At 36.3% G+C, this 18,121-nt stretch overlaps 1 protein-coding gene across 7 annotated transcripts in view; it reads left to right on the top strand.

Moving 5' to 3' along the window:
* mark2 (microtubule affinity regulating kinase 2) overlaps positions 1–18,121 on the top strand; it is an 87,123-nt gene that overhangs the window by 55,784 nt on the left and 13,218 nt on the right. For 4 of the 7 annotated variants that reach the window (XM_012953538.3, XM_012953541.3, XM_012953537.3 and 1 more), the window contains exons 2-15: positions 3,222–3,416; positions 5,731–5,784; positions 7,092–7,140; positions 7,549–7,614; positions 7,909–7,979; positions 8,674–8,730; positions 9,864–10,100; positions 10,638–10,757; positions 11,207–11,306; positions 13,238–13,350; positions 14,305–14,437; positions 15,400–15,578; positions 17,189–17,286; positions 17,766–17,915. In XM_012953538.3, the coding sequence (XP_012808992.1) occupies positions 3,222–3,416; positions 5,731–5,784; positions 7,092–7,140; positions 7,549–7,614; positions 7,909–7,979; positions 8,674–8,730; positions 9,864–10,100; positions 10,638–10,757; positions 11,207–11,306; positions 13,238–13,350; positions 14,305–14,437; positions 15,400–15,578; positions 17,189–17,286; positions 17,766–17,915 (1,622 nt within the window). The remainder of the gene's footprint in view (positions 1–3,221; positions 3,417–5,730; positions 5,785–7,091; positions 7,141–7,548; positions 7,615–7,908; positions 7,980–8,673; positions 8,731–9,863; positions 10,101–10,637; positions 10,758–11,206; positions 11,307–13,237; positions 13,351–14,304; positions 14,438–15,399; positions 15,579–17,188; positions 17,287–17,765; positions 17,916–18,121) is intronic. The other 3 variants (XM_031900125.1, XM_031900123.1, XM_031900124.1) reach the window with 1 other exon arrangement.

Genomic DNA, 18,121 nt, shown 5'->3' with positions numbered 1-18,121 from the left:
GAAAAAGTAATTTCCTTGTGCTTTAGATATGTTTTAAATTGCGACATACCTAGGGCAATCTCTGATATCTCCTCTCCACCCCCCTCCAAAATTCTGATGCAGTTTCCTGGGCTACAGTAATTGCCTAATGCTATTGTAATAGTCCATGAGTGACTGCTCATGGAAACACAGTTTATACCTGGTGTCCCTTATGCTTCTCTCTCGCTCTTTTTTTTTTTTTTTTTTAATAATTTGCTGTGTGTCAAGTTGTGACGTATGCAGCAGAATGTAGGGATAACACATTCTATTAACATTGCATCTTGCTTAGGCTTGCCCCTCATTCTCACATGGCTGAGTCACTGATCACCTCTTTGCTTCTTCCCATGCACGGCTAGGAAACTTTCTTGGCTCGTATTCAATGTATTTTTTAATTTGATTCAGCTAAAACCCCAACCATTATGCTTTACACCTAAAATTTGCCTATGATTTGTATTTATCAAAGGAGTTAGTTAGCTTCATTAATTTTTATTTAATCTAAAGTTTGGTTGGTCCTTTTCTTGTGTTTAAGTAATTAGCAGCACGTTTCCAGATTCTTAGATTTGGTTCATGTGTAACTTATTGAGCCATTGTTATTACCAGTATGGGACCTCGTTTTTGTAAGCAAGTGCCACACATTCTGCAACGCTGTACAATAAATAGGTATATACATTGAACATGTAGATTACATACAGAAACAACCAGTAACTGACACAACAGGTATAATGAGCTCTGCCCAAAAGAGCTAGGTATCTGGAATGCGTGGCACCCAGGGGCTCTTTGTGTTAATTATTTATGTTAACCATTTTTTTAAGACTAACAAAAACATAAATTATTATTATTAAGAAAACAACATGGATATATGCAGTTAAGTTAACTTTAACTGCAAGGTAATGTTTTAAGAGGAATCATAAGAATTTAGCGGGTTATGTAAAATAAGGAGCAAAGTTTGATACAGTTTTTATCCCCTACAGCAAACAATGAAAACTTAGCATTTACTGGTCACCTATTCAAAAGTTAACTATTGGTTACTGCACCAGGGAATACCTTTTGTATTTTATTACATGTGGGACGTATTGAATTGTTGAAATAATTGTACACTTCTGGGGAACTATTCTGTCATTTTGAAAGTTTCTGGATAATGGATTTCTGAATAATAGATTCCCCCATATCTGTATTAATTTTATTCCTTTTTCTGCACTTCAACTTACCTTTCAAAAACTTACTATAAGATGTTGTGGTCTTATGAATATTGAAAGTCTCTAAAGCAGTTTGTCAGTTTAAAAAAACACTGGGTATTTTCAGGTGAATGCATTTCCCAGAACAATTTATATCATATGATACCTAGAAAGTGGCCATAAACTCTGTTCACTTTGATACACATCTTATGGCCATTCTACGGTGCTTATACTGTACGAGCAAAGAATTATTATTTGTAAAATGCTTTAAATATGTATTGTGGACTTCTGCTACTCTCAATCAAGTATTTCCAACTTTGGAATTCAGTTTCTAAAAATGTTACATTTTTATTTTAAACAGGTGCAAGATAAGAAACAAAAAAATGTGTGTTTGTGTTTTTAATATTAAGCAGTGCTTATGAGGCTTTAATATTAAGCAGTGCTTATGAGGCTTTTATGTCAAAGGGGATTTCTTTAAAAGAGAATGTATTTATATAATATGGCATATACATTTGTTTGAGCCTTCTGGGTAAGACTGGGCCTTTTGTTGTGCCTTGATGGCCTGTGCAAATGGTACTGACCTTTTTCCCAGGACATTAGTAAGCTCTTGGCAGTTTTACTCATCCTGTCATATGGATTGTAAAAAATTGTTCTGACAGCCTTAGGGAACATTTTGTTTTTAACATCTTTTCTCTTTAAACTTGTGAGGGTATATTTAAATAGATACTTATGCTAGTGTATTAGTCTAAAAGTCCTTTTTTTTTGCCTCTGACACAATGGTGGGTACTGTCTGAGAAGAAATAGCAGCCTTTAGGCAAAAGAATCATCTATAAAAACTGCTTTTTCAACTCTACCTTTCAGACTGTATATTTCCCTCTCTTTTTTGTGTGTGATTATTCTACTACAAATAAATCTTCTGAATTAACCCAGTTTTCCTCCTCCCTTTTAATTGCATCTTTATAGTGTATCAGTGCATTTAAACTTCCAGAAACACCAAAAATAAAAAGGAATAATGTATTTGACATAGCATTTATTTCTCCTCTGTGCAGAAGTCATACCTTCTAGAAATGTTGCTACATTTTAGCTTTTAGGGCATTTTATTTTTCTAGTGGTACAGTTATGGGATCCGTTATCCAGAAAGCTACAAATTAAGGAGGGCCATCTCCCATAGACTCCATTTTATACAAATAATTAACATTTTTAGAAATTATTTTCTTTTTCCCTATAATAATAAAACAGTACCTTGTACTTTATCCCAACTAAGTTATAATTAGTTCTTACAGGAGGCCAAACAATCCCTCTGGGTTTATTTAATGTTTAAATGATTTATTAGTAAGCTTAAGCTATGGCGATCCAAATTACAGAAAGATCCCTTATCCAGAAAACTCCAGGTCCCCAGCATTCTAGATAACAGGTTCCATGCCTGTACTAGTAATTATTTTATATGCATTGATAAAAGTACCTTTTCATTTTGTTAAAAAGAGACAGCCAGAATTGCAAAATAACCTAGAACTCTATGTATCATTCAAGTCTAGTTGATTTTATCATCATCTTCATCTTTTCATGAAGATCTTTCTAAACTCTCAGGCCAGTTCTTGTAGTTGTGTGGTAGCAATAGAAGTAGAATATATAAACTGGGGAATGTTTCTGATCATCCAGCATTTGGGGACACATAAAATTGTCTCGGCTAATTTAGTGTAAACAAGGCCTATTACATTTGCATTAGGCACATAAATGGTGTGATGGCGGTTGGTTAACCACACAATATTTTGATTTTCATGGTCTTTCTACTGCATAGCCTAAATAAGTGTGTAAAACTCTTACAATATCATCCACATAAATGGTTAAAAGAAGTTCAAAATAATCATAAGAGACAGTTATGTATATTTTTTCCCAGCTTGCCAGAATTGAACATGTGACTTGTACAGGAATAATAAACTGGCATGAATTTTTATTCTATTTACTCTTTTACATTGGTAGAATACTTTTATATTGCAATATAAGCCTTTTCTCTTCTGTTCTTTGCAGCCAGCACTGGGTCATGCGGATCAAAAAACAAGCAGCAGTGGCAGCAGCAAACCTAACATGCTGCGATGCCGCACATCTATCGCCACAACAGCTGATGAACAGCCACACATTGGAAACTACCGGCTCCTCAAAACCATTGGCAAAGGCAACTTTGCTAAAGTTAAACTTGCACGGCATGTACTGACTGGCAAAGAGGTGAGAAATTCTAATGCTGCGATACGGGGTTCTTCTTAAAGGGACAGTATACGCCCATAAACACTATTCACTGTGCAGTAATTGAGGGCATTTTTTGGCTCAAGGTCCTCCGGTTAAATTTCTTAGCCCTATTTAGTAAGCAATAATGGCATCTGTTTATTGAACTTTCCTTATTATATGATGCGTCTGGCTGTGCTTCTTAGCATCTTTCCTGGCACTTAATATGTCTTCCTCTGCATTCTGAACACTGCACAAGTTAGCGTTTTAAAACCAAGATAAACATTTTAAAGTATAATATGTTGGCAAAAAATGTAATACTTGACTAGCACAGGACAAATAGCTGTGAGGTGAGAAGGTAATAGTATTGAACTAGCCTTGATACATGTATAACCAAGGCATAGGGGCATGGCTGAGCACCAGATTGTTAAAATATATCTTTTTTTGTAAAATACAGTAGTTGAAAACTTATAAAACTCTGAAACAGAAAAGAATGGTTTTCTTTTCCTTATCCCAATACTGTTGGGCAGATTTATTAAATTTAATCTCCCCAAATTGTATTTTTTAACTCTAAAAATTGTGTTTTTAAAGTAATTACTCAAAAACACAGTTTTTGTATTTATTAAGTTTAAAAATCACTAAAAGCACAATACAAAACTATGCAATCAAGGTCATATAGAAGTCAATGGGAGCTGCCCTAAGCTAATAAGCAAATTGTAACAATCTTTATTTAATTTGAGGTTTTAGAGGTTTTTCTAAAAAAAATTTTTTGTATTCGCTCCAGGTTTTTATTTATTTGTGCATTTTATATTACGTTCTTTTAATAAATAGGTCAACATTCGTGTTTTTTTAATTTGTGAGATTTTTCATTGTAGTAAAATGAAAAAAATGAAGAAGAAACCACCTAGGCAGTTGCCTGCCAGTGATACCTTCATAGATGCTTGGGATAAAGAGCAAATGTAAAACAAATATACTTTGACTTCTATAAAGGTCTCATTATGTCAACCCACAAGTTTGTTTACTGTTAGGCCAATGCTTTACAGGGCGAATTCTCAGCCTGTGGAAAAGTGCAGGCCAAGAATCTCCCCTACGCTTTCAAAATGTGATTGTCGTTCCAGCACCTGGAACGATTGTGTTGGCCTAAGTGTAGGCACACTAAGCAGAATTCATGGTGAAACTGCTCATGTATGCACTTTCACTTTTTTTCATGTGCCTGCGCCGGCCCAACATAATGACTCTGGGTGCAGGCCCAACATAATGACTCTGGGTGCAGGCCCAACATAATGACTCTGGGTGCAGGCCCAACAATCAGATTTTTGAAGTGTAGGGGTGGATAAGTGCAGGTGAAGAATCTGCCTGTGTAGCATGCGTCTTAGATATGCAACATTGTAATAGGGATACATTTATTTCTTTTTATCTGGTGCCCCTGCCACATGGTGCAGCCCCAGCTGTTTTTCATTTGGAAAGAAGTTATGTCAGGTAGGGAAGGGTGTTTGAGAACTGCAGCTGTCAAAACTGACAACTACGGCGAATGGGAAATTTATTTTTTAGTATCACGCACCATTTTGTTTTATTGAACCCCCCCCCCCCCCCCAAGAAAAATAACATTATTTGTAATTAACTTATTGGTAATAGGCAAAAGATAAAATTTAAATCTCAGCTGACTGATAGCGTTTTAGGTTGGAAAGAGTTAGAATACAGCGGCAAATAAAACAAAAATATGAATCAATACAAAAGTTAATTAAATTAAAACTGCATAATCTAATGTATAGTCTAATTTATAGTTAAAGTTCTTTTTTAAAGTTAAAGGAACAGTAAAACCAAAAAATGAAAGTGTATAAAAGTAACTAAAATATAATGTGCTGCTGCCCTGCACTGGTAAAAGTTGTGTGTTTACTTCAGAAAGTCTACTATAATTTATATAAATAAGCTGCTATGTAGCCATGGGGGCAGCCATTCAAAGGAGAAAAGGCACAGGCACATAGCAGATAACAGATAAAACACTATTGTATTCTACAAAACTTATGTTATCTGCTATGTAACCTGTGCCTTTTCTCCTTTTTTCCAGCTTGAATGGCTGCCCCCGTGGCTACACAGCAGCTTATTATATAAATTATAGTAGTGTTACTGTAGCAAACACACCAGTTTTACCAGTGCAGGGCAACAGTGCATTATATTTTTATTACTTGAAAGCTCTTTCATTTTTTGGTGTTACTGTTCCTTTAAGATGGCTCCGTACAGCTCTTTTCTCTGTATAATTTCTTTAGAATTAATAGTTTAAAAAATAATATGTTTTCATTTACTTTTCTTCTTTTAGGTTGCGGTAAAAATTATAGATAAAACACAACTTAACTCCTCTAGTCTACAGAAGGTAAGAAATCATGTAGTATTACTAAAGGCAAATGAATAAATTTTTTTGAATAGCTATAGAAATGTGAAAGTAAAGTCTACTATGTTTTCTACGTTTTAAGCTGGAGCTGTACAAAAATGAATTTTTTGCAGAGTGAAACTGTCATGCAAAACTGTATAAAACTGATGTACAGATGCAAAGATCATTTACAGATGTCAAAATACTGTTAACCATACCAAGTGTTTTGCCGCATAAATGATTTCAAGCTTTGACGGGTTACAAATGTCCATGACAAATGTCCTGTTTTATTTTAGATGTTTTCATTCTATAGTTCCCTATCACAGTTTCAGCTTGAATGCCTGCCACCATGGCTACACAGCATCTAATTTATAGGAACTGTAGTATATCCTATCCTACCAGTGTAGGGCAGCAGTCCATTATATTGAGATGCATGCAAACACCTTTTTAGCGGGTCACTGCAGTCTGGTAGATCTCTTCACATTATAACACAAAGGCATTGGTACCAAACTGTATTGATGGCTGCCGTCCTTTATTTGGGAAATGCTTCAGTCAAACCAGTGGTGAATGTTAAATAGGTAGTTTGCTTTTTAGTTTAGTTGCATGCTGTAGACCCTATATTCTCAGACTATTTGCAATTGTTCTTTGTGTTTTATGGGTTATTTGTTCAGCAGTTCTCCAATCTGAAATTTCAGCAGCTATCCATTTGCTAGGGTTCAAGCTGGCAATACACGGGCAGATTTAAGCTGACTAATTTGGCCCCTTCAGACAGGCAACTTCCTTGCCCATGTATTGGTCCTTCCCAACAATGGTCTCTATAGATAACTAGTAGGGTAAAAAATCCTGTTGGGTGATGACCTCTTTTGCATGTTGATGCTGTCCTCTCGGGGCCAAATGATTGGATCATTACAACTTTGCTCTGGGTGGCTTCAAATTTATTGTTATTATAATCGTATTTGGCTGCCGGGGTTACAGACCCCATTTAAAAGCTGAAAAGAGGCAGAAGAGAAAGGCAAGTAAATAAAAAAAAAAAAAAAATGTGAAATTTGCTAAAAATAGGAAATTTTATCATATGCTGAAAGCTAACTTAAAAGTGAACTGCCCCTTTTAAGACAGAACTTAATTGTCACTGTTGTGTGCCAGAGGCAGTGATTTTCCCATTCACTAGAATATAAAGCACAACCAGACTGATTCATGGAGTTTTCATTGGTTCTAACTAACATGATTGCTACAATCACAGGGCCTTGGGTGCTACACCCATAACAGTTGTTTGAAATGCCCAGTCTTAACTTTTTTTTTCTTTATTCCAGCTTTTCAGAGAAGTGAGGATCATGAAAGTTTTAAATCATCCTAACATAGGTATCATCAGTACCTTTTTTTTTTTTTTAATCTATTCTGTGTTTTCCTGAAGCTTTAGTTGCTTATGGCTGGTGGCACATGAGGGAATAAGTTGCCCGTTATAAATCTTTGCTACCGCGGGTAACTAACCTCCCTTAAATGACTTCCCACTGGTAATTTTCTGAGGTCGCCCGAAGTTTCCTCATGGAAAAGCGAAGCCCATCAGTTCTATTCAGTCGCTTCACCTATTTGTGATTCTTGCATGTTTTTTGCTATACTGTTTCTGTTCCCTACTGGTTTGCTCTTCTTCATTTTTACATATACCTCTCTCTTTCAAGATGTTTTCTGTGTTTATATTTTTATCTCAGATTATCTTAATTATTGTCTACCTGTCACTTGCCCTCTTTTCATAACTCTCCTCTCTTGCAGTTAAGTTATTTGAGGTTATTGAAACTGAGAAGACGCTGTATCTAGTTATGGAGTATGCTAGTGGAGGTATGATCCTTTCTTTTATTTGAAAATAAAATAATTACTGTGTAAAATGATTTATATGCATTTGTAGTCTTCAAATTCCCAAGGAGATTTTTACAGTGGACATTTAATTTCTGTCAGGAACAAACGTGATTTGTAATATCTGTTTATACACTTTTTCTGAGCAGAACTCTTTTAGTGATAGTGTACTGCCTTTATATATTGCTGCTGCATTTTTCTGCATAGTATAAGCTTGTTTTTGTTTTCAAATATATATTTACTCATGATTCACTTTCCAAAAAATTTCATGTATCTCAGGAGAAGTGTTTGATTACCTTGTTGCACATGGACGTATGAAAGAGAAAGAAGCCCGTGCCAAATTCCGGCAGGTGAGTGCCTTTAGTTATTAAGGCTTATCTACCATAACCAATAGTAGTTGGAAACCCCTACTTTCAGTAGTGTTTGCTTCATTCTTTGTTATTCTGTTTGTTGAAATTTTAGACATTACCATATAAATGGCTACATTTATGCATACATAATATATTATTTTGTTTCTTTTGGCCACAAGTCTGCTAAAGACTACTACAGGCTTGTTTGGATTATATCATGTAATTAATATTTTAAAGGAGAACTAAAACCTGAAGATGAATTTGGCTAGAAATGCCATATTTTATAAAATAGACTGCACTGACTTTCAGTATCTCTCTAGTAGTAATTATATAGGTCTTTACAGTTGTAAATATATATTACAGTATATTGTGCGTCAGTCCTTAAGCTCAGGTAACTACTGTGAGCTACTGGGGCATCTTTGGGGGCACAGATCTTCCCTGCTAAAGGGCTATGGTTGCCTTGGGCTGGTACAGGAGACCAAAACATAATGTACCGCATTTCCACCCTTCTTCTTTAGTTAGGCTTTAGTTCTCCTTTAATAAAATCCTACTGACATGGTTGCAATTAATCTGGCTACAACATGCAGCTTGTCTGTTGTCTTTTTTCAGGCCAATATATATATATATATATATATATATATATATTTTTTTTTTTTTTTTTTTAACTATGAGCATTGAATTTTCTTTATTTCAGATTGTATCCGCTGTACAGTATTGCCATCAAAAGTTAATTGTGCATAGAGACTTGAAGGTAGGTTGTTGCAGAGGCAAGGTACATGTAGTCTCTGTTAAAGTTTGAGATAATTTTAGGTTGCAAACAATAAAATATATTGCTTTCAATTCTGTATTGTGTTAATCTCAGTACATGTGGATACAACCCTTGAGGAAAACACAAGGTCAGTTATTATATGCATTGATGTACAGTGAAGAGACAGAACAACACCTCACTGCAAACACATTTAAAAAAACAGATTGTGACCTTTGTTTGTACCCTTAGTGCAATGGCACACAAGGAGATTAGTTGCCTGCAGGAAATTTGCAATACTTAATGGTGACAAATCTCCTGAAAATACATTCCCATCTAGGTCCAGATTGGGGTTCAAAATAGGCTTTAGCATTTCAAATATGCAGAGGCCCAAACAGACCCCATTAGTCCAATAAATAGTGTCTTTCTATGGCATCTTACAGCAGCCCCTCTGGCATTTGCCAGAATCTAGTGATTGTCAGTCTGGGCCTGTCCCTATCTAGATCCATTAGATTCACTGCATGTAAAACACTTTACATTCGCCAGTCCTGGGAAATCACAAGAAAATGCCTCACATTTTTTTTTTTTTTTTTTTTTTTTTTGCAAATAGCTGAGATCACTGCATGTAAGGTGCTTGACATGCAACAATCCTAATGGGTCCAGATGGCCTGGTATTTTTTCTGCAATTTGTCTCCCATGGACAGATTTGCTATGTGTACAATTGCCCTTCAGTAGATCTTGGGGCACAGTAACTTTTAAGTTCCGTTTTTTGAATAGGTACACTGTCTGATCCCATACAGAAGTTTTAGTGCAGTCTTGTGCCAAAGGAATTGTCCCCCTCCAAACTTCTTTCGGTTGCTTACATCCTTCTACTGAGACATCACATGCATGCCTGGCATGGCACACGTGCTCTTGTGGAATTGGGTGCCAGGATGCTATACTGCCAATACAACTCTTTCCTTGCTTAATAGAGAAAGCGAGCACTTTTGCAGGAACCTGAAATGATGTCCGGTGGTGGAGGATTACTTCTTTAACATAGGCCTTCTGTCAGGGGGAATTATTATAACATGACCACTGAAGTGATATCATTTTTTCTTTTGGCTGTATTGTTATTTTACTTTTTTTTTTTTTAAACACAGGCCGAGAATTTGCTGCTAGACTCAGACATGAACATTAAAATTGCTGACTTTGGCTTCAGCAATGAATTCACGTTTGGGAACAAGCTAGACACATTTTGTGGAAGCCCCCCCTATGCAGCACCGGAACTTTTTCAGGGCAAGAAGTATGATGGTCCTGAGGTTGATGTATGGAGTTTGGGTGTTATTCTCTATACACTGGTTAGCGGTTCTCTTCCTTTTGATGGACAAAACTTAAAGGTAAGAGCTAACAGAAAAATGTATTTAATTAAAAATAGTACAAAGACAACATATCTAATGTTAAAACAATAAAATTTTCTTAGTTTAATGTAAAATATATCCTCATTTTAAATTTGATGCCAGCTTTACAGATCATTCTCATCCCACAATAGAGCATCCTAAAGTCCCTACTATGCACTTACGCTTAGAGATAAGTAGGGATGCACCGGATCCACTATTTCGGGATTGGCCGAACCTCGAATCCTTCACAAAAGATTTAGCCGAATACTGAACCCTAACTTGCATATGCAATATAGGTTATGGCTAAAGAACACTGTTTCAAATTTTGAACCTCTGTGCTTATGTGACAAATAGTCACATGACTTTAAGCAGATTCGGTTTGGTGAGGTACGTAAATTTAAATCCTGCTGAAAAAGGCCAAATGTTGGGCGAATTCTGAACTGAATCTTTGGTCATCCCTTTGGGCATCCCTAGAGATAAGCACAATGGTGTGGGTGCTGTTATTTGTTTTCTTACTTGTTTTTTGCCCTCTCTTAGGAGTTGCGTGAGCGAGTATTACGAGGCAAATATCGTATTCCTTTTTATATGTCTACGGATTGTGAAAACCTGCTAAAGAAATTTCTCATATTAAACCCCGCAAAGAGGGGTACACTAGAGGTGAGCATAATTGCTTCCAGCTATTATCACATGTGCAGTTTTTAATAGATTAGCCCTGAATGAAAATATAAGGGACACATGCTGTAAGACTATACAATTTAACCTTACATACTGTAGCAAAACAAAAAATCACAATGTTTTGACTTTTTTTGTTATATAAAATGAAAAAAAATACTTGTATAATTGTATTTGCACTGCAGCTCAGGTTTATATTCTTTCATGGTAACTTTATTTAGTTGGGGATCAGACTGGCCATTATCCTTTTATATAAATCCATAAAACACAAATGTTACAGTACAATATATATTTTTTATTCTTTGAAAATTACAGGTAAATTGATGTTTCCTCCTCCATTGCTTCAGTCACTTTTAGCTAACCCTTTAAAGAAAAATGTTAATCAGTTTCTAAATATTGCAGTGTCAAAATTGTATCTGTATAATTCACTTTAGCAAATAATGAGGGATCGCTGGATGAATGTTGGACATGAAGAAGATGAGCTAAAGCCCTATGTGGAGCCTATTCCAGATTACAAGGACCCCAAAAGAACAGGTCTGTTTGTTATCTAGCTGTCACTAGTGTTGCTCAGCATAATGCAAATTATGGATTTTTGCAAAACTTGTTGACTTAGAGCAAAACATCATTTTGTTTGTTGCTGGGTTTTTTGCATCTCTTCCATCCTCCTTTGGTAGGCTACATTTTTTTGCATAACCTACCTCTAGAATTTTAAGAATCCTTCCTTCGTGTGAGCTGCGTGGGCAGCAAGGTATTCTTTGCACTGAGGGAGATGTTCTCAGTGTATTTTTGTTTTAAAGATCTAACTAATCCCATTTTTCCAAACTATAAAGATTTAATCCATTTCATGCAGATGTTTCTCACAGGGAACTCACTATATAAAACCTTTTTGTATTTGGAAATACATTCTTTTAATTTAATGAATTGAGAATGTATTCTTAAGATGTTATACTTTTACCATTCTAAAAGCAAAAATCTCATTAAGTCTTGTTAAACAGACATTTTCTTTCATAAATATACAGGAATGGGATCAGTTATCTGGAAACCTGTTGTCCAGAAAGCAATGCATTACGTAAAGGCCATCTCCCATAGACTCCATATTAAATAAAGAATTACAATTTTAAAAAATGATTTCCTTTTTTTATGTACTATTAAAACAGTACCTTGTACTTGATCCCAACTGATATAACAAAAGGTTTGTAGATCCAAAGTAAGGAAAGCCCCCTTATCTGGAAAACACCAGGTCCAAGGCATTCTGAAAAATAGGTCCCATACCTCTACTGGAATAATCAGTCTTGCTTTAGGGGAGAAAATATTTGATAATGCAGATACTTTTAATAAGTATGATAAAACAAAGACATTCTGATTCATAATAGCCTGCAGGTTAAGGACAATAGCATACAGGCCATTTTTGAGTGTTTTGTCTCCCAGGCATCTTTTAACACTGAGGGCAGAACAGTCAAAACTGCATCTCCATTCGGCATGACATTGCCCTAACAGGGCAGAAAGAACTCTTTTGGAGACTGCACAGAATTTCCTATTTGTTAAGATGAAGTGTTCTCATATTTTTCTCCCTATACTTTAAGGACGATAGTGCTTTTAAGCCAACTTAAAAGCTCCACAAACAACTTCCTGTAAATGTACTTTTATTTTAGCTTAAAATGCTCTTGCTAGTATATTTGGGCTGAAAACATTCTGCGCCCATTGGTTTTAGGTGTTTCTCATTCAAGCGGGTTTGTAGCTGGTCCTTTTCTTTTTGAATCTAATTACTAGTAGGTACATTCTGTAGCCAGTAAGATAGTCACAAGGTAGAGGTACAGGTAGAATAGAAAGCAGCTGCCATTAGTGTCAGTTGTTTATGCAGTATGCCATATTTAGAGAATAAAAAGTAGACCATGTGGATCGAAATAAAGGATATTATTTTCCATAAAATGTATTAGCTGGCCTTGTAAGAGCAATTTTTATACAATCTTTACATTGAGGTATCTGATCATTTGCAGTGTCACTAAAAGAGAACCTTAACCCCTTCTGTATTTTCTTAACTAATATCACCTTCTTGTAGTCTCCTCCCCACAACTGCATTCTTGGCTCTCTCACTGGCTATGGAACTGTAGAGCAGCGAACTGGGGTTCTTGCTTCCCCTACGCTTTTCAAAGAATCACCAACCCGAGAGCCAGAAGCAGTATGTGACTAGGTAGAATAAGATGGCCACCAACCCCGCTGTGCTACTTTGCAGTTCCTTAGGCTGTCCAAGGGGCCAGGTAACTTTTAGGTGCAGGCATGGATGTAGGTAGGGAGGGCGTGCTTCTGCAGGGGGATGTTATTTTAAAAGCATACAGCAATGGAATGTTTTTTGTTCTAAGAGTAGTTTTTCTGTTTTCAGTAGTTCTACTTTAAGTGTGTACATTTGGTTATGATAGCTTTTTCATGTATATTAAATATTTGTTTTGTGAATTTTCCATAAACAGAGTTAATGATAACCATGGGTTATACCCGAGAAGAAATCAGCGACTCTCTAGTTAACCAGAAATATAATGAGGTCATGGCTACTTATCTACTGCTGGGTTACAAGTCATCTGAGGTATGAAATTCTACTGCTGTAGCTAGTCAGCCTATGATTACCTGATGATAATTGTGTCTGTATTGTTGAAAAATATACTAGTGAAACCAGAGTTTTACATATTTAGAGTTACAAATGTTGACTATAGGACAATGAAGTGTTTTCTGCCTTTTTTATGGCTTAACAAGAACTACAGACATTACCAGTATAAAACATAATGGCATTGTAACCAAGTTAAAACCATAAAGTGTGGTTCTAGAGAGGGCTTAGGTTTAATGGATACTGCCAAAAAAAAGTTGCTTGAAATCAATGCTGAATAGGAGCCGCACACACAAATACGATTAAAATGCACCTCCAAGTGATCTGCCATAGACAGTAGTTATGTGCGGGTTGGATATTTTTTGCCCAATCCTGAGAAGGGACTTTTATACTTGTGCCTGACCTGCCTTTTATGGTGACGTCAAAGAGGGCAGGATTGGCACCACGCTATCCCGACAAGGAGTCATGGGGATACCAGCTGCAGTGAGTTAAATTAACTGTGAATTGCTGCTGGTAAAGACACAACCTTGCCTGACCCAAACCCATTCTAGACACATTAGGTGATGCTTACAATTTTTTAATTATGGGCTTGTCCGACTGAAGACCCACAGGCCAGATGTGGCACTCCAAGAGATTGCGTTGAGTTCTTTGAATTACATTTTATTGTAGTCAGCTGCCTATGCATGTAGCTTATCAAATTATCAGGTGAAACAAGGGAGCTGATATTGAACTTTATGCAATAAAAAACATTTTTACATTCACTGGATAGACAAATGTATTTTTGGTGTAACTTCCCTTCTGTTGTGACAGAAAATATGGCCTGCACCACATTGTGGTTTCTTATTTATGTGAATTCTCATAACAAAAAAACTGATTTTTATCTTTTTGGACTCTTGAATCCAACAGTCTAATTTTTGTTTCTGTTTTTATTCTCAGACGGATAATGACAACTTAACTCTGAAGCCCAGACCCCCACCAGACGTCACTAATAGCATAGCCCCGTCACCTGCTCACAAAGTGCAGCGCAGTGTTTCAGCCAATCCCAAACAGAGAAGACTCAGTGACCAAGGTGGGTGCTTTATATTTTAATAAATATGTATATTTACTTTTTATTCCATTCCATGTGATGGATTTGTTTGTAAAACTGTAGGTGTGATTATTTGAGTTCTTCTCTGCTGCAGATTTCATGGCATCAGGAGTAGGTAGGTCGCCCCCTATTGGGCTAACTATGCAACAGATGACAAGTTTGTCCTTTTGCATTTCTCCACAGGAGGCAGTGAATACTTTCTTTTGCAAATTGTTCTTGCCAAAAAAATTGCTACCACAGTGTGGCAGTGAGGTACTGCTTAGCCATACAACCAGTTTACATGAAACAAAGGGCTGAGAGTTGATGATGAAGGGTGAGCCAACCCGAGAGAGACCAGTGCTGTTTTTTTTTAACATTAAAGTAAAATTTTCCTAGCAACAGGGCATTAGCCTCAGAGCAATAGTTTTTTTGTTTTGTTTTGTTTTTTCCTAAAATCATCATTTTGTGTTATTTTACTCTGAACCAGCAATACTTGCAGCAGAACTTAGTTCCTAGTGTGCTCTTTCTGTCCATTCTGCTGGTTTCAGATACCTTGCTCGATTTCCTGTGAGGCAGTGAGTTTTTTTTGTGGTTTTTTTTCTCCAAACAATTACTTAATCTATTATTCTGGTTACTATTTGTTTTTTTTTTTTTGTTTGTTTTTAAATGTTTTGCTTGATGTATATTTGATTACTTTTATTTCATTAGAGTTGCTACTATATCCAATTCAGTCCCTGTTACCAACATTGCCCTATGCATGTATTTTATATTTGCGGTACTTTCATCATATATTGTAATAAAATGTGCTTTTTATTATTTTGTTGACATACATTCAAAATGAATATTCTCTGCTCAATCGTTCAACAATTGTTCAGACCTATTTTTGGGTTAAAAAAATTGATAAATCGTTGATCAAATGGTAAATTGATGAACAATACGTCCATAACATTATTTGTCTCTCTCAGCTGGACCAGCCATCCCCAACTCCAATTCCTACTCCAAGAAGACCCAAAGCAACAATGCTGAAAACAGGCGATCTGAGGATGACAAAGAAAGTGGGCGCAAGTCCAGCAGTACTGTCCGAGTTCCACCAAGTCCTCTTTCTGGGCTTGACAGAAAGAAGACAACACCAACCCCATCTACGGTCAGTTCTTGAAGACCCAGTGTTATATTTGCCTGTATTGTTTAATATTACTTATTGTGTGAGAATGAAAGAGTCTCTGATATAGTACAAACAATGTTTTTGTGTTTTTTTTTATGGTAATTAATTCAGGGAGGAGTTGATGTCACAGCCATGGGCAACATTCAGCACTCCAGGTTAATGGCCGCTAACTTTAGGGTATATGCTTAATTAAACAGTTCTATAGTTATCTTTACATTCTCTTTATTATGTAGTATTTTTTTTTTTTTTTACAGTGAACTAATCAAAATGTTTATCAGTGAAGTCATTGAAATTAATAGAAAACTAAACAGATAGCAAGGGGTCAGATTAATGTATTTATTTTATGCCTAAGGTGATATTAATTTTAGAGTAGTGTTGGTTAAACAAGGCTCTGGCATGCAGCTGATGAGTTGATCATGGACTGGGTCCATATACACAAATTTTCAGATATTTTCTGCAGAGCACAATAGGATATTTATTATTTGCCAGTGCTGGTTTGTATTTAAGGTGTGCTAGCTTTGTGCCTTGCTTAGTCATAACATGACCAGAAATACAGTATGTAGTGGATTATGTAAAGCAACCACCTTCTGACAATTGATATTAATGGTTAAGTACCCCCTGATGAATTGTTTCTTCACCCTTTGATGGCAAAGGAAAGGGAAATTCACTTGGGGTGCCAATGTGTTAGACATCCCCAATGAACGTTATCCTTAACTTCCACCATCTTGTGCAATGCTCCTCTGTGCTTTCCAGATAGCGTACATGTGCAGTAGAGTAAAATTTGTGACTTCAAAGTTTAAGCCTGGTCTTTACTGTACTGTGCAAGTGCGGTATTCGGATGAAAATCAGTGGGGCATTGGCAGCAGTGTGCAGCAGGAATACACCCAGGGCAATCTAAGGTAAGTGATGATATTTACTGGGATGTGTCTAACACATTGGCACCCTTTGAATTTCCCTTTTTCTTGTCCTTAAATACATAAATAAATAACTTCTGATTGCCAGTCACTTTCCTCCTTACATAATAGCAGTGGTTCCACAGGACTACTTGAAACTTTTAGATAATTAAAAATGTTGGAGTAGTTTCTGTTTTGTCCTGGCTAGACTCATCTTCTTAAAACTGTACCTAGTATGCACATATACAAAAAACAATTGTTTTACCTTGCAAATCCTGTGGATCTCTGTGATACTGCTCTTAAATAGGTTATTCTAAGAAGTAGTATTTCTAAGACAGTAGGGCTACATAGGGTACTGATTTCTGTACCTTGATTTTAGCTTTGATGTTTAAAAATGTTAATGTACAGGAATTCAAAGTATATCTGCAGATATGTGAATATGTAAATTGTGTGCAAATATGGCTGACTTTCATTATATAAATACCCTTGCAAATTATTTTGCTAGAATATCTATCAAACCTCTAGTGTCCTATGACTGCAGTCCATGCAGTTGTGTTCATACTGTTTTTTTCCTCAAAGTGGTGAGAATGTTGTTTTTGTGCATAGAGAGCATTGTGTGAGTTTTAAATATCAGATGCTCTTCCCCTCTACATTCAAATAGTCTGTTTAATTGCTGTTTTTTTTTTTGCCACTTTGCAGAACAGTGTACTTTCTACTGGCACTAATCGCAGTCGCAACTCGCCAATGCTGGACAGAGCCTCACTTGTGCCTGGATCTGTACAGAATGGAAAGGATAGGTAAGAAATTTGTCTTACCTTAATACTTTATATTATTCCATGTCTTTCTTCTTCTAGTAGTCTGGTATAACAAAGGTGTCAGATCTTTAGTCTAAGCTACTGATAGCTGTGTTAGGCTCACAATGGAACATACCTTCTGCAAAACGCTTCTATGCAATTCGCTACTTTTATCATTTATAAGCCTTCAATCACAATGAAACACATTTATATTTGCTACCATGAACACGCCAAGATTGTATCATCCCACAAGTGTCATGGAATATTATTAGCCCATGTTGTATCATCAGTGCATTCTCACCTTGTGATCTCTAGAAAATATATGTCCATAATACCTAGTCTTGTGTATCCCCCAGTGGAAGAAGTTCATTTTGTGTTGAAAGCCTTTTCATTACAGAAATCTCAGTGTCTCCCTTCCTCATTCTTTCCTAGTCTGTGTCTCCATTTTCTGTTTTGTTTCTCCATTTGAATATCACTCTCAGCTTCTCTACACCTGGGTCCCGTGCCTCCACCGCTTCTGCCCCAGCCACCTCTGCTCGGATCCGACAGCACCAGAAATCCATGTCCACTTCTGTGCACCCTTCCAAACCCGCTCCTTCCCTGGATGGAAACTGTGAAGTTCAAAGGCCAAGGCAAGTCTAAAAGGGACAAAAGAGCATAGATGAAGAACATAGATTATAACTTAACTTTTGCAGGCAGTGACTGGAGAATTTAGTGGCAAGTAATATATTCTGTATGACCGATGTAAATTTAGATTTATATTTATTACACATCATCATATTATTAACTGATATAATAATGTACAAATATGTATTTCCTTTCAAAGGGCATGACAACC

Source organism: Xenopus tropicalis, chromosome 4 (genome assembly GCF_000004195.4).
Source record: "Xenopus tropicalis strain Nigerian chromosome 4, UCB_Xtro_10.0, whole genome shotgun sequence".
Taxonomy (NCBI): domain Eukaryota; kingdom Metazoa; phylum Chordata; class Amphibia; order Anura; family Pipidae; genus Xenopus; species Xenopus tropicalis.
Note: the sequence above shows the minus strand (reverse complement) of the source record. Positions and strands in the feature narration are given on the sequence as shown.